General features: G+C 42.9%; 1 protein-coding gene across 1 annotated transcript in view; it reads left to right on the plus strand.

Moving 5' to 3' along the window:
* Psmb7 (proteasome 20S subunit beta 7) overlaps positions 1 to 16,777 on the plus strand; it is a 57,965-nt gene that overhangs the window by 13,929 nt on the left and 27,259 nt on the right. The window contains exon 6 of the mRNA XM_051167188.1: positions 15,510 to 15,568. Within this exon, the coding sequence (XP_051023145.1) occupies positions 15,510 to 15,568 (59 nt within the window). The remainder of the gene's footprint in view (positions 1 to 15,509; positions 15,569 to 16,777) is intronic.

The following is a 16,777-nucleotide window of genomic DNA, read 5'->3' on the forward strand; positions in this document are numbered from 1 at the left end:
CTTCACTGGAGGCGGGGCAGGAGCAGGGCTGGGGTTGGTGGAGGGTTCTGTCTAGGGTTTCAGCAGAGGGCCAGAGGTGAGGCTAGATAGGGTCCAGATGCTGCAAGCCAAGGTGTTTTGGGGTTCCCAGTCCCAGGCAGTCCTCTTCTAATAGGGTTAGATGTGCTGTGAGACATCAATCTGACATCCAGGAGGCTAGGAACGGGAGAAAACTGGCCTTCTGACCAGGCATGTGGAAGCATGGACTGGTCCAGTGTCAAGAGGGATGACCCTGTCATTGTGAAAAGCACTTAGTAGCTTGCCAACCTACAGGACAGATTCTGCATTCCTGGTGTTTATTCTCTGTTGTCTTCTTCTGTGCCACTGCATGCCTGCTGTTGGCTACCGTGTGGCAGTAACTGTTCCATGTGGCAGTTCCCTTTTTAGCTTCATTTCTAGCTCTTTTTATGTGTATATTCTGGACCTCTGGCAACAACCCCATGTTCTTACCTGAACAGATTCTCACTGCTACCTCCTGGCATTGTCCCTTTTTTTTTTTTTTTTTTTTTTTTTTTGTCTCTGCAAAAGTCTGCAAAAGCTCTGTGATCTCTGAATGGAATCTTGTCTTAATAGCATGCCAGAATCTTGCTTTTGTAACTTGGTGCCAGTGAATGTATGGAACTTAGTAACCTCAGCTGCTGTTCACTGTGGACTAGAGGTTTGTAGTTCTAGAGCAGAGTTAGCATTGATTCTGTTCTGTGTATATGACTCTAGTTCAGTTGTAAGAAAATAGCATATAGCATAAAGCAGTGTTCATGTGACTGGTCCTCTTTTGTTTATTATTGAATCTAGTATTGTTTTTAAAATAAAGCATATTATGTAGTGTTTCTGCCACAGTCTGCTGGGTGCTGCTACATTATCTTCTGCTAAATTCCATATAAATGATTCTGTTATTGCTATTTTATTGATGAGAAACCCAAAGCTTAGGAAGATGTAGCAGTTTAGCTATTACTTGGTAAGTGGCAAAGCTGAGATTTGAACCTTTGACTTCACTCTCAAGCAAGTCCCAGACCAGCATTGCTACTGTGATACTGCTGTCTCACGATGTTTTCTTATTAAGCCTTGCTTCAGAGTAGTAAAAATATTTGTCAAATTCCCAAAAGGTACTTATTTGCTCTTTGTGTTTTTGATTGCTCCATGTGTAGATTTCTCAACTTGCATGTCAACATCACCCCAGGATGTATTGAAACACCTTTGTAGAGACAAAGAAAAAGATTTCAGTTTTCCATAATTCTATGACATTAAAACAACATGTCTTTAATTTTTTGTTTCTTTCCAGTTCATGCCCATTGTGAAAAGGAGAGCTTTGCAGAAGCATACACATTGTTTCACAGTGCGTGGGCTTTCCTGCCTTCCTAACTGGTTTCCATTTCTGGGTGGCTTTGTGTCTTCATTCTCCTAATTCCCCTTCCTCTCCTTCCCATCCTGCTGAGGGTGTGAGGAGCTAGATGCTGAGGAAGAGGTCCAGAATTGCCAGGATTTGATGAGTTTTGTTTTAATTCATGCTTTTTATTTTGGATGAGCAACAACCCAAACCTCAAATGATGGAGCAAGTGGAGGGCCATCCTCAGTGTAATGCTCTCCTGGGCTGTGAGCATCCTGTGGCGTTTCCCCTTCTAGCGTAGCTTCAGTGCAAAAATGAATAGTTCATCCAGATTCTGTTTTATTTAAACTGACTTTATTATGAATAGAAGCTGAACATTGTAATAAAGTGGTTTTTTTTTCTTTTTTCTTTTTAGTTTTGTTGATTTGACAATAAGCACTGACAGCCACAACTCATAAAAGGGGCACCAAAAGTTTGCCTACCCCTAGATTAGTGTGGGCAACCAGCCAGGTGCCTGAAGGCTACTCTTCTACACTGAATACGTGTCACCCATCTGGTTCCTCATTTGGCCAGCTGGCACCGGTGATCTGCCTGGTGCTGGTCTGGATGTCTCCTCTCTAAAGCCTGGTCTTTCAGTGGTTTACTGGGAAGAAGAGTACAGTGACCACCCTGTGGTCTGGCCCTGTCCCAAAGCATGTTGACCACAGTGACAACAACACTCAGCTCTCGGCAGTAACATAGCTGCAGTGAGATGCTTCCCTGCTGTAGTAGTTGACCTACAGCTGCTGAGAGTGAGGCTCCCAAAGGTTTCTCCATCTAGCAAGGAAGTGTATAAGCTAGAAAAGGGAATCCTAAAATTTTTATATTCTGATCTCCCTTTTAGGAAATTAAATTTGGAAGAGACTACTGATATGAATTGTGGAAGCTAGATAAGAGTCTCTGACTTTTTAAATTTAAATTAAGAAAGAGATAAGATTTTAGTCTTTTTTTTTTTTTTTTTTTTTTTTAAAGATAAAATGTAGGCTCTTAATTCTCAGATTAATTAACTTATTCTGTGAACTTGCCAGCTTTCCTTTATTAGACAGACTGAAGTCATGTCAGTAGAAGCTTGGGGACTGTCTTTTTGTTAGGTTGGCAGTGTTCCTTGTAGCAGCATTGGCATGGTATATAAAATTTTTATTTTGTCTGCTTATCCACATAGAGAATTAACGTGAATACATTTCAAGCATGACATTCCTGGAAATGAGGCCCTTGGACAATTTAGGAATACTAACTTAAGGAATAAGCATTGGTATGCATCATTAGGGAAGATGTGGGGTCACTCTGAGGGCCATTGAGGTAAAGTCTATCCAGACAAACTGGATACACAGTTTCCTAATTACTGGAATATACCTACCAAGTCCCAGTCACAGGGCCCTGAGCAGTTAGGAAGATGGGGACAGAGAGGCAGAAATAAACTGGTATCTTGTCTCACAAACACATTCACCCTAAAATTAAACTGGAGCACGGATAGTGCCTTGGACACTACTGTTCTATTGCTGTGAAGAGACATCGTGACCAAGGCCGTTCTTACCAAGGAAAGTATTTAACTGAGAACTTGCTGACAGTTTCAGAAGCTTAGCGCATTATCATTTTGGGGAGCATGGCAGCATGCAGGCATGATTCTGGAGAAGGAGCTGAGAGCTACATCCTGATTTGCAAGCAGAGAGGAGAAAGAGCCAACCTGGGCCTGGCACAGGCTTCTGAAACCTGAAAGCCCACACCTAGTGACACACTTCCTCTACCAAGGCCACACCTATTAAATCCTTCTAATCCTTCTCAGATAACTCCACTCCCTGATGACCAAGCATGAACCTGTAGGGGTCTTATTCAAACAGCCTCATCGAGAGAAGTTGAGGATCACCTTTTCTGTATTTTGCATTAAAGCACACCTTTTGTATAGATATGTCTTCTCTCTCTCTCCACCTCTGCCTCCTCAGTGCTGGAATGACAAATGAGTGCTGCCACCCCTGCTGTACAGACATGGTGTCTCCACATGACTCGAATTTGGAAGTTATCCTGTATTGGATCAGATTAGCGTGCTTTGGGATGGTAAAATGTTTCTTCCATATTCATTTTCAGTTCCTAAGTCAGGTATGGATTTAGCTGCAGCTGTACTTAGTTCTTTGGCTTTCTGGCTGCTTTCTTAGAAGACCGGTCTGTGGCCTTCCTCACTGAAACCTTTCTGGGAGTTCTTTTTGCTGTGTTGGGAGTCTTAGAAGCATATATTGCTATAGATTTTGTCTGTGCCCTGAGTCTGTCAGTCAGAGGCAGCCGGAAGGATCTGTGCCAGTCCAGGAAAACTTCGTTGTTTTTTTTGTTTTTGTTTTTGTTTTTTTTTTGGTGCAGGCTGGCAGTGACCCTGAGGGGCTCTTTTGGGAAATGCTGAGGTGTAACTTAGAACCTTGGAAGAAGCCATGGAAATCCTGGCTTCAGGCCTAGCTCTGCTTGGACCTAACCTCTTGGAACCTGAGATGGGTTACTTTAAAAGTGAAGCTGATGTGGTTTTCATGGTTGTGGTATGGTGTCTTTATAAATTTGTCATGTCTGAATGGAACTTGCCTTTTAATCCCAGGAAGGTCAAAGCCATACCTGCTAACCCTTCTAGGGTACTGAGATTATGTCTGGCTGAACACACCATGGGAAGCACTGTGCCTCCATGTGCTGCGTGCTCTGTGCTTTTTTTTTTTTTTTTTTTATTGTACTATCTTTTTTTAGAGCTATCTTTAGAGTCAGTGTATCTTTAAATCTTTAGTCCAGAATTCCCTGGCTTTCTGTGAACCTTGAATTCTGCTGCAAAATGGTGGCTAGAAGCTGAATGTGTCCTAATACCATGAAAGCTGAGGTTGGAGGTGGCTAATAGGGCTGCATTGTGTGGTCTAGACCAGACTGAGCCATATGAGACTGTCTCCAAAGGAAAACAGGAGTGGCTGAAGGGCCTGTCCCCTTGACAAGGGCTCCAGGATGCAGTGGGTGCCCTGGTGAAAACCCTTGCTGGGAAGCACATAGTGGTTGTTTGTGTAATGTTGCAGTCATTTTAGTGCCAACACATTTTCTATGCAGTTTTGCGTGCTAAGATTTCTCTGGCACCTTTCCCAGCTTTGATTAGTAGAAGTAAGGCCCATTTTAGAAGATTTAAAATGTGTAACACATGAATTTTGAATCTTAGGATTTCTGTAGCTAAACGAAGTGCCAAAAACAAAACAGCTGGGAACTGGAAGTCCCTGGAAGTTAGATTCTGTTTCTGGCTTCCTGGTTGCTGCAAAGGTGGTACTGAGCCAATAGATGGTGCCCTTAGGTTAGAGATGAAAAAACTTTTCTTTGTAAAATTCATGATGTTACCTGTAACAAAATGTAATACGTCTAGCCTTTGCCGGTTCTTAACCTATTCTGACCAAAGTGGACTTTGTTCTTGGTTCTGTGGAGTAGAGAAAGGTGTTGGTAAAATACTGAAGGTATTGAATTAATGTTATCTTCATTTTTTTCAGCTTTGACAAATTTCTCATGAAATCTTTGAAGTTTGAGTTCAGTACTCAGTCTAGCCACAACCAAATAAAAGCCCTTGCCAGGAGTACTTTTAGATCGGTTAAACAAAGTGTTCAGTTTTACGTTCTTTGCTTTAAATCCCACTTCAGAGAGACTGGGGTTAACTAATTCCTCTTTCCCTGCTCTTGTCTCAGAATTGGACCAGCTAAAAGCAAAGTGCCTTTGTACTCACAACCTAGCACTTGCTGGTCTTTTACTCTCTGATTTTAGGTCAGATATAGTAGGAAGTCATGTTATGCGTTTCTGGGTAGTTCATAGGATGAGGATGGTGACCCTCCTGAACTAGGTCAGCTTCCCACTCTGCCGTCTCTAGCTGTGCAGCTTTGAGTAGGTTCCTTCACCTGTCTGTACATTGTTTCCATGTCTGAGAACAAGGTATTGATGAGTTGAATGAAACATACCCAACTGCCCAGTTTTTCAATTAGTAGGATTTCTAGTTTATTATTAAAATCAGGGATGCTTATAACTTGCTAAAACTGTTCCCTTTGTTCTTGAGGGTTCTGAGGTACATGGCAGCTTGAGAAAGACATGGAAAGCAGACTGACCTGCAGTACAGGAAATAGTTCTGAAATGGAGCTCAGAATAAGGGAACCATAAATAGCCCTGGGTGTTCCGCCTTCCCTCTCCTGCTTCAGATGGGGGCTGGTGTCCTCAGCTTGAGGCCTGTGACCTCCTATTCTAGTCACTGCCTGTGGGTGACCAAGAGGACAGACACAATTGTCATTCTCCATATTAGCTCATAAGCATGGGATTAGGTTGCACCTCTTGGTTTTTTGTTTGTTTGTTTTTTGTTTTGTTTTTGCGAGACAGGGTTTCTCTGTGTAGCCTTGGCTGTCCTGGACTCACTTTGTAGACCAGACTGGCCTCGAACTCAGAGCAATCCGCCTGCCTCTGCCTCCCACGTCCTGGGATTAAAGGCTTATACCACCACGCCCGGCTGTGCACCTCTGTTTTAAGAAAACATTTCTCTCCATACCTTGTGACATGTTACCAACATACATTAATAAGAAAACCTTCCACATTTTAAGCCTAGATGCTCCCAGTTTTTAAGCTTTTCTTAGGAGTGTTTATGACCTGTCAGATCTGTGAGACTTTACAGTTGCAATTCTGAGGATAATCCCATTCCCTTCAAATGGTGTTTTGTTTTATTTTTAAATTTATTTGTTTGTTTATTTTTGGTTTTTCGAGACACGGTTTCTGTGTGTGTAGCCCTGGCTGTCCTGGACTCCCTCTGTAGACCAGGCTGGCCTTGCACTTACAGGGATTCACCTGCCTCTGCCTCCCGAGTGCTGGGATTAAAGGCGTGCGCCGGGCACCGCGTCCAGCAGTCAAATGGTGTTTTAAGTACTTACTTACAATTGCATGTAGAGAAGGAGCTGCATTGTTTGAGATACTAGTTTTTAAGTAGAAAATGTTGGCTGATTGGGAATGTTTGTTTGTTTGTATGTATGTATGTATGTATGTATGTATGTATGTATGTGTGTGTATTTCTTTCACCAGCATATAGACTGGGAGTATATTTCCAATAATTTATTGGGAATTAAAAGTAGACCCTGACATTGAAGTACATTCGTTGATGAAAAGGAAGCATTCTTCCCTCACGAGGGTTTAGATGTAATACTCAGTGCTTACTCAGGAGTGAAAACATCAAATTAAACTGTTTATGCTGACAAAGGACAAATCTCGATTTCAGCAAGCCATGCAAGATTGTCTGATTGCTCGCCCTGCCGCCCGCCTGCCTCCACAGCTTTTGGCCAAGGCTTATAATGAAATGCATGCATACAATTAAGCCTTTTCAATTCTGTGGCATAGTCTATCTGAGTCTGGAGAGGTGCTCCACTGCTCTCTAGTGGCTGAGTGCAGTCCCCTGGCACCAGCATTGCTTTATATTCATAAATCAGCTTTTCACATGCTGGCATTGTTGGCCCTCAGTGCAAGCACCAGTACCAGGAGACGAGGCCTTGTAGGCAGGAATGGAGTGAAAAATGACCTCCATCCATAGGTCTGTGGAAAGCACCAGATTTTCTGCTGGAAGAATGGCCAGTTGACTAACAATGAGCAAGTGTGAGTAAGCGCTCTGTCAGGGAGAGCTGACACTGATGGATTAGAAAGTTCTGCGGTGACTCCTTTATCGCTGCATACATCTTCCACCTTGGCAGACCACAGTGGCAGACAGGTCCTTGGGTGCTTAAAACGGACTGCTCCTTAGCAGGGGCAGTCTTTTTTTTCTGTGACGATCTAGTAAAATTGATTTGGGGAGAAGCAGTGGGAATCCATTTCCTGCTGCCTCTCAGAACTTCTCGACATTGAAAAAAGAAATTTTGAACACCTTGGTTCCCATTAAAGCTGCCACTCAGGGACCTGTTGAGAATGAGTGTATCAAGTCACTGCTGGAGGACAGGGAGCTTGTCCCAGAGTCGTTACAATAACTAGTTTTCATTGAGCTCTTATACTGTGTCCCAGCGTTTGGCTTTGCACAGTGTCTGCCTCCGCCTGCAGAAGCCACTGATAAAAGTTATATAAGCTGTTGCCATCCTGACTCGGGGGTTGGGAGAGTGGTGGCTAGGAGGAAGCCAGGGCAGCTGCTGCACTGGGTACCTTGTGTTCAGAGTCATGTGCCCAGAGAAACCAGAGGTTCCCTACCTGAGTAGCTGTGCATTTCCAGAGCTTGGACATTTGGCATGTCCTTAGTTGCTTCTTAGTAGGACCTGCGCTTTCTGGCCTCTGGACCTAGGTTTAAAATCTTTATTCTACTACTTATTAGCTGCTTTGCTAGAAAAATTATTTGAAACAAGTAGAATATAAATTCTAGTCTGTAAAATGGGGAGCTCGCCTTACCACACGGCTTCAGGGCTGTGGACTTTAGTAAATGTCCCTGTCTCCTGTCTCTCCCTCCCTCCCATGCCTGCTACCCCAAGCTGAGTTTACGCATGAGTCTTCTTAGAGGAAACAGATTGCCACCTGCCAACTTCCTAGAGCCTGAGCAGGCAGCACATGGTGGAAAGCATTTCAGTTTTGAGTTCTCCAGTTGTCTAGTAACGGTGATTATAGAGTTGCTAAGTTTGATGTAGTATTTACCCCAACACTGATACATGGAAAGAATATGCTACAACCCCAACCCTAAATCCAAAACTGTACACAGCCTGTGTTAATGCAAGCATTTTTAAACATACAGAGCAAGTCAGAGACTGTGAATTTTCACAAGACATTTCAGATTTTCTTCTGAATTCTTGAAGAAAAACAGGTTCAGGCTGGACTATAGGTTGAACATACCGGCTCTGAAGTGTGAAACTGGGCATCATGTTTCTGCAGGTAGAGACTACTGCACTGGACCTCATGTGACAGGTTGCGGCAGGAATTGAGATCCCCTTACATATTGCATAAAATTACCTTCAGGCTATGTGTATAGGTTGCATATGAAGCAGATGATTTCCTGTTTAGACTTGGGTCCCATCCCAAGATATCTCATTATAATTATATGTATGCATATTTCCTCAAATCCGAAATTCAAATTATTTTTGGTCCCAATCATTTTGGATAAAGGGTATTCAAGCCACACTAATGCTGTTAAGTGCCTTCTGAGGTTTCAGAAAATTAAGACTAGTTTTGCTTTTTGAAAAATGTGACTATGGCAATATAAATACTCCTAGAACAGATAGACCTAAGTGTCACTGCTAGACGATAACAACATTTCAACTAAAATTCAAATCTCTTTCTGAATTTTTAAGTAAAACAATATAGATTATATTCAGATGTGTAGTAATTAGTATGAAATCAACGAGGAGAGGAAAGCCTGGATGGAGCCTGCTCTTTTGGTAAGCTAAGAAAGATAGCTGCCTTTTTTAGGCTTACTTGCTAGTCTTGACTTCAGCGTTTGGCCTTCCTGCATAAGAGGCAAGTGGTGGAAGGGAGAGAGCCCTCTGACTCTGAGGATGGTGTGGCTCAGAGGTATCATGCTTGTCTGGCATGTGTAAGACCCCAGGCCCCATGCCTAGTACCACAGATGGAAACAAAGGGAAAAAGGAAAGTGGAGGTGTAGACAGGGAGGGAAGTGGCGACGACGAAGACACTGAGGCAGGAGCATCATTTTTCCATGCCAGTCTAGGCTAGGAACACTATTACAACTAAACCAACAAACAAACAAAAACATTTTGGTTTAGAAATTCTTGATGTGCTGAAAGCATGAGCCATGAGATTGGGTCAGGTATCTCTGACTGTTAATCTCCTCTGTTTAAAAAGTGGGACCAGTACAGTGTGCCGTGTTTGAAGAGCCACGAAGCCAGTGGATGCCAGTGGACCTTGGAATTCCTTATGACCACACATCTCTTGCTGATGCTGTTTGCCAGGCTGCTTCTAGATGAGTGCGGGTGTGCTCTAGACTTCATCACTAGGGGCTTTTCCTCCGAGACAGTCCTAGAGAAGGTCTCCGGAGGACCAGATAAAGGAGACAGAAACACTTGTGGTGACTGACTGCTGCCTTCCTTGGTCCTCTTGACTCACACGAGGATTGACCCTCAGGCCCGTGTCAGGATTTCAGGAGGAGCTGCTGCTGCTGTTAGACAGATGTAATAGTAGCAAGGTCTTGGTGGTTTGCTAGTTTTGTTTATCCTTTCACAATGTTGGATTTTCTCCTAGTTTATATCTTAAGAATTACAAGTAATATATATTTTTTGAAGAGAAAATTTAAAATACAAGTAAACAGAGTAGAAATAGTCATTCAGGAATAGGTGTCTATTTTGATTCATGTGCTTGCAGCCTTGTGTCATTTGTACTACGGAAACACATCTACCAATACTGCATGGAAGACCCTTTTCTTGAAAATGAAAATACTTCTGCTTTAGCATGTTTAATTGATCTGTGCATATAATATTTTCTTTCTTTCCTCCGTCTCATGTATTAGAACTTTAGATTTCTCTAGGCTTTTTGTTTTGCTGCTGCTGTGAGCTGATCTAAACATGTATATGCCTTTGTTTCTCAGAGCAGCTCCTTTGTGGTGAGTGTGCACAGCTTCTGATTTCCAAATTACTGACAGGAAAGTTTAATCCCGGTTGCCTCTTCCAGTGGTTTAGCCCATTGTACTGCATCCTTGTCAGCACTGGTTGTTACTCTTTTTAATCTTTGTTAATTTAAAAGGCAGACAATGGCTGCTTTATTTTTGTTTGCTTTTCTTTGACTACTAATGAAGTTGTTTGTAGCTATAGCTTTGTCTTCTTGGCTTATAAACTGCTGTTATCTTTGTTGGAAATGTTTTTGTGTGAGCTTTTCAATTATTAATATTCTGCATTTTGCATTTTTTTTTCTTTTAGTTTCAGCACTTGTATTTTATATTACAGTGTTTTTTTTTTTTTTTTTAAAGCCAGTGACATGATTTGAAAGGACGAGTCAGAATCTTGGGTGAAGCTGTGACCTTTGTGTATGGATGCACAAGCCTCTTCTGGAGGGTCAGCAGATATAGTTGGCTTCCCAGTGTCATCTCAGATCTGTAGGTGGGACAGTGATAGGGTAGACAATGCCCTCTTCCCAGGACGTTGCAGGGTGTCAGTTTTAGGAAAAGTCTTTTAATGAGCATCTTGCTAGGGCAGCCAGGCCACCTGAGTAGGTTTTCTGAGTAGTGGATGTAGATTTTCCCCTGTGCCTATCTCTCCACAGCCTGGCTTCTCAGTGTGTTAGGTGTCAAGAGAAGCTGCATCAGTGAGGGTTGACTGTGGAGGAGGACAGTGGACCTGGGGCATAAGGTAGGGAGTAAAGTAGCCACTCCAGAGGTTGTACAGAATTATCTCTCTAAATGCCAATAACTGAATTGTTCCTTGTTTTTCTGTTTTAAAGAGCTTTGTTCTGGAAGCAGCAGTGGGGTATTCAGTCACTGTGGGTGGGCTGAAAAAGGCAGACTTGTGGAGGTTGCTAAGGAGCAGCTACATGGAAACTCCTGATGAGATGGAGAGCTTCACTAGTAGAATACAGAAGCCCAGTAAAGGTAGCCCACTCCTATGGTAGTGGGAGGCTTAGCCACACTAAGACAGGAATTGGACATAGGTTTGTTGCTTTAAGACATCTTTTTGAAAATTGAACTTGGGTTATACTGCTTGCCTTTATTCAGTCTGGTGTGGTGAATTAGGCACCAGGCAGTACATGTTCTTTTACACCCCGTGAGATGGTGGTTGCTAGCATCACTCCTTAGGACCTGTGTAGTTTCCCTGGCTCTTGGCCAGTCACATTCTCTATTGAACACAGCATAATCCAACATGGATCTGTTTGGTGCTTATGCGCCAGCTTGGTATGGGACTGCAGCTGTGGAAGGGGGACAGGTTTTGGAGGAGAGTAGTAAGCTCTCAGGATGTGCGTGGTATTCAAGGAAGACTCTTGGGAAGAACTGGGGTTTAAAGGTGATTAGGAGTGCCACGAGCTGTCAAGGGGCCCACGGACTGCCACGCAACAAGGTGAGAAGGCTGAAATAGCATGGGCATAATGTTCTACTTGTAGGTTTCTAGGACCCTCTGGATTCTTCTACTTTGCCATTCTCCCATGCTTCTCTCCACAGTTGAGTGGAGAGTGGGATATGTCTTTCTCACGGACTCTGGTGCCTCACATTTGACCATGTCCCCTGGAGGGGGAGACCTGGTGGCACTCAGAGGAAGGACAGCAGGTTACCGAGAAGAGACTTGATACCCTATGAGCATATACGGGGGAGGAAATCCCCATCAGGAACAGTCATAGGGGAGGGGAATAAGGGGAAAAGGGGAGGGAGGGAGGAATGGGAGGACACAAGGGATGGGATAAACATTGAGATGTAACAAGAATAAATTAAAAAAACAATAGCATGGGCATTTGGGAAGTGATAGAGTATGAAGTACGCGATTGGGGAATTGAGGGCAGCAAGACCTGGTTGTGACCAGTCTTGTGTATCCTTTCTGAACTGTGTTACGTATAGAACATTCCGTGTAAGAGGGCCACATAAGGTGGCAGCTGAGATGGAATTCTGCCTTTCTGCATGTTGGGCTTGTAAGCCTGGGTCAGATGGTTCCCACTGAGGTGGGTTGCTGTAAGGAAAACTAAATGACATAAGGCATTACACGTGGTGCAGCCGTGCTCACCGTTAGTTTCTGTTTGCTTCCCCCTTCTGTGCTCTCATTTCTGCTGGGGTGGGGATACATGGAGCACTGTCCATGTGTCTTGTGTTCACAGAGCTTGGCCTCCATGTGTGGAAAGCAGGTGTCATTAGCATCTGGCTTCTGTACTGGCAAGCTGTCCTCTGCCTTTCTGTATTTCCTTCCTTATGGGAAACCAGATAGTATGGAACTCAGAGGTGTCCATGGTTTTAGAATAGAAAATAGAGCAAATGGTCCTTCAACAGAATTTGCCCTGGCTTTGTGTATTGGTAATGCCTGGCGAGGTGACGAGAAGCTGAAGCAGTGGGTGACTTGGGGCGTCTATTAATGGCATATGGGGAAAGGGAGATGTGGTGTTTGAATATTTTGTAGTCACATGATGGCTGTCTGTATGACATTTGTCTGATGTTTGTTGTATCTAGTTTTGGGCTTGGACCAAGATCTGGGAGCTTGAATAAACATTACTGATAGATACTGTCCTTGTCCTTTAATTTTTGTTTTTATTTTTAATTTTTTTGGGTGGGTGAGGGGTCTCAAGATAGGGTTTCTCTGTGTATCCCTGGCTGTCCTTTTCTGTTTTGTTTTGTTTAACTGATAGCTCTTTTCTTGTGCCTCTCATTACATTGCCTTGATGTTCTGTGCTGATTTTACTCTGCCTTCTTGTGGCTTTCATAGTTGCACTCCTATGTGAATTGTTACACAAACTTTCTGTGCAGCAGATGTGTGCCGTTGACAGAGTGTGCCATTTCCTAGCACTTTTGTGGTCTCATGCAAAGGGGGCGCCAGAGCCTCTCTTTCCTCAAAGCTGGGGGCAGGAGCTAGTTGTAGACGATGTAGACATTCTCTTGAGATTGAGCCTCTCTTTTTACGTTTCTTTTGGAGCCCACTTGTATTTGGCTTCAGAGGGAGCAGAATCAAGCATAGTTCAGGGTGCTCTGTCCAGATAGTGTCTCCTGCTGTGTGTGCTGAAGATGGAGGTGTAGACAGGAAAGCAGAGTGCTGCTCTCATGTCCTTCCAGTGATCGCCTACTACCTGACACTGTGGAGTGTCCTCTACACCTCCCCCCTCCCCAGACTCCTTTGTATCAGGAGTTGGGGGTTCTGGAGTATCCTTTGCACTTAGAGAAATTATGTCTGTGGTGTTACTGCCAAGTAGGAAACAGCTTCTAACGAAGGAAGCATTGTTTGGTTGAACAGGAACTATTTTTTTCATTTCTTAAAATATTGAATGAAGCTGAACAGAAGCAAATACATGCCTAGGAGAAAGAATAGAGTGAAAGTACTTACTGTGACTGTGCCAAGAAAGGAGGGCCAGAAGAAAAAGAATGGCCAATGATTTTTTTTTTCCAGGAAAAATGCCTTTAAGCTAAGCTTGGTTTGTTTCTTTAACAATAATTCATTTCCATTCTCTACAAAGTTGTTAGCTCTTGGGTAAATACCCTGTCTTTTTGTATCTTTTTAAAATGTGGATTCCGAGGCTGTTAGTCCATTTACCCTTGGGCTCTTCCTCAAGATAGATAATCTCGGACACATTGGAAGGGAAGCCTGCCTTTGGCCACTCTGCAGGAGCGTTTTGTATCTAGAAGAATTTTTTTTTCAGAGATTTCCTCATTTGCAATTTTCTTGTTTCCTCCTGACAGCTGTCCTTTGTTTTCCTCACAAAACCAGCTTGGGTTTTTTTTTTTTTTTTCCTAGCAAGACCTAGAGAATTTAGGTTTCTGTTTGTGCCTTGAAACGAAACCAAGGTAATTTTTTTTTTCCTTTTGACTCCTGAACCTCCTGGTGAACTGGGAACTAATGAAACCATTGGTGGAATGTGACCCCGTTTCTACATTTTTCAAGGACATGTTTATTTTGAAACCAGAGGCTTGATTTGGTGAGCCTGCCCTTGAATATGCAGGGGTGTTTGGAGCACACCAGTTTTATATCTGTTTAATGTCTGCCTCCTTTCCAAAAGGCTTTTAATGTCCCTTTAGACCATTTTAGGGTTTTGTTTTCTTTTTAACCCCAAAGAGAAGAAACACAAGAGAGGGAAATGGGGTTGCCTTTTGCTCCCAGGACCTAAATGAATAGTCATTGCTTGTAATGCTGGTCTACACTTGACGTTTCCCACTGCTTTGGATGTGATGTATCCGGTGCTGTGAAGGTAATGATCCTCAACCACAGCAATATTCTGTAACAGGAGTATCTGTCATATTCATCGGGATTACCATGTTCATTGATTTGTGTCTGTAAATCTGCTGTTTCTACCCTTTAAATTTGATCTATAATTGGACCTCCTTAAATGGTTCAGATAAGGTAGTCTGTATTTCCTCAATGCAGTGTTGCTGTCAGCTTCTCCTTTTTCATTATACATTCAGCAGACTTGATAAAATCAGCAGGACACCTCATTTGAAACTGTTTAATCGCTGCCTTTTTCCTTTGCTAAACCATTGAGGTGGTCAAGCGATGTACACAAATCATTTTAAATAGAAAGTATGGTTTTCTCTGTGACCCAGCTAAATAGATAGTGTTATGCAAAACAAGTTAAAAAGTAATAAATGCCAAAAAATCTTCTAATTGGAGTAAAAAATTGTGGGCAGCTGTATCCTCTCTCCAAAAGTAGAGTACCCTGAAATACTGCCAGAGCCCTGTATAGACAGATGACGGTTTCCTAAAGATTCTCTGGGTTCTGAAGAAAGCAAGTTTAAATTTTCAAATAATGCTGAGCTGCCTTTGTGTCCACTCAGAGGCCAGGCTTATTTGTAATGCCTTTACGTCCAACCTTGGTAGGGATAAATTTGCTCTGTTAATATCTGTGCAACATAACCTTTCAGCCATTTGCTATTGTTGTAATAAATTTTTGTATCTTTGTCATTTTGTCTACTCAGCTGTTACTCTTCAAAGTACAAACTAAAAATAATAGCTCCAAATAAATGCCACAGAATGCAGTGTTTTAAAGTTGTAGCTGGGGTAATCTGGTGGCGCAGCGCAAAGTCCCATTACCATTGCTGGTGCAGTATATTCCTCCTTGTCTACACGGCCAAGGTGACTCTACCAGGGCCAGCTCATTAAAACATTGTCTTCTTAACGGGTTTGGTATTTAGCACTATGTCCAGCAGCTTGCCAAGGCAAGTGTGGAGCACAAGCTTTCCCACATGGGTAGGATAAAGGAAGTTATGGGGCACTCACCTCTCGGAAAAATACAAATTCTCCATGGCCTCATTTTTAAGCTTTAAGATTTCACTGTGACCGACATGTGGTTGGCCCTGCCAGTGATGGGAGGGCTGGTTGCAGGTTAACTAACCAGTAGTAAGTAGCTCCAGCCTTTGGATGTGGCCTCCAGACTTGACATTTACATTGTACTTGAATGTGACACTGGGCATGTTTGACTCTTTTTGCTACCCCAAGGTAAACTCGAGATGGAGAAGCTGAGTGTTTGTAAACTACACTAAAAGCGCATCTTTTTCTTACAGGTTCTGGCTCCTTGGCAGCAATGGCTGTGTTTGAAGATAAGTTTAGGCCAGATATGGAGGTATGTAAGCTCCTGCAGTTTCCGTCTTTCAGGTATTTTCCCGGTTGTGTGTTAAATGTTTACAATTTTATTCCTCCTCCAGAGCTTGCACAACTTTGTCATTGTGTGAAATGTTTTTGGCACAGATAGTTTGTTGAGGAGTCCCACTACTTTGGAAAACATCCTTGGTGGTGGCCCTTTGGCACTGTTCTGTTCTCCCTGGGGCTTGAGGAACCAGCACTGTTCTGCTTTGCTCTGCTCTGGGTTCTTTCAGGATTCTTGCAGTGTAGGATATTTTTCTGTGTACTGAGATTTCTGTGTCAGGATACCGGAACAACCTGTTTTTCTGTTCTCTAACTAAAAATAGAGCGACTATGTATGTCTTTTATGTCACATAGACCTGACATAAAAATAGGTCAGTTTTTAAAGTCTCTGTGGACTTTCCAGTCTCTGGCAGAAGTGGGGGCAAAATTGTGCACATATAGAGTCCTCTTGGGGTGTTATGGATCTAATGTCCCCAATGTATTTGTAGGGGATTGATTGTCTCACTACATTTTCTTTGGTAGTAGAAGAGGTAGAATCTTGTGAAAGACATTTGGCCAGTCTTTTTTAAGACATTTCCTCCATGAAAGCACTCCCCTACCCCCCAAAACAAAGAACTCCCTCCAATGACGGATGTATCAAGTTTGTGTCGATGCTTCCAAAGGCGTGGTCAGTGTTCTGGGTGCTTGTGGTGCCAGCAGTACCTACCTCTCCACCAGCTGCACTCTCTGCATCTCTGAACCAGTGCTGGGCAGGAGTCCTGAGGCGGTCTTCACTGTTTCTGCTTGGTGTCTTGATCATTAATTTTTTGATAGGGAGTGTCAACTCTTTTCAGCTTAATAGGTAAACAGTGTAAGAGTGTTTTACCTCATCTTTTCTGTTCTTTCATATTTTGTAAGTATTTTGCTTAGGATCCAAAGGACAGGGATTGGTGAGAATTACTTTTTGACAGTATTTTATGTCTGATCATCTTTGGGGAAAGATGGCATATTGAAAATACTTTGTTCAGCTGGATGTGGTGGCACACACCTTTAATCCTGGCACTCAGGGAGGCAGAGGCAGGTGGATTGCTGTGAGTTTGAGGCTAACCTGGTCTACAAAACAAGTCCAGGACAGTCAAGGCTATACAGAGAAACCCTGTCTTGAAAAACAAAAACAAACAAACAAGCAAAAATTGTTCTTTTGTTC

Source organism: Acomys russatus, chromosome 24, assembly GCF_903995435.1.
Source record: "Acomys russatus chromosome 24, mAcoRus1.1, whole genome shotgun sequence".
Lineage (NCBI taxonomy): Eukaryota > Metazoa > Chordata > Mammalia > Rodentia > Muridae > Acomys > Acomys russatus.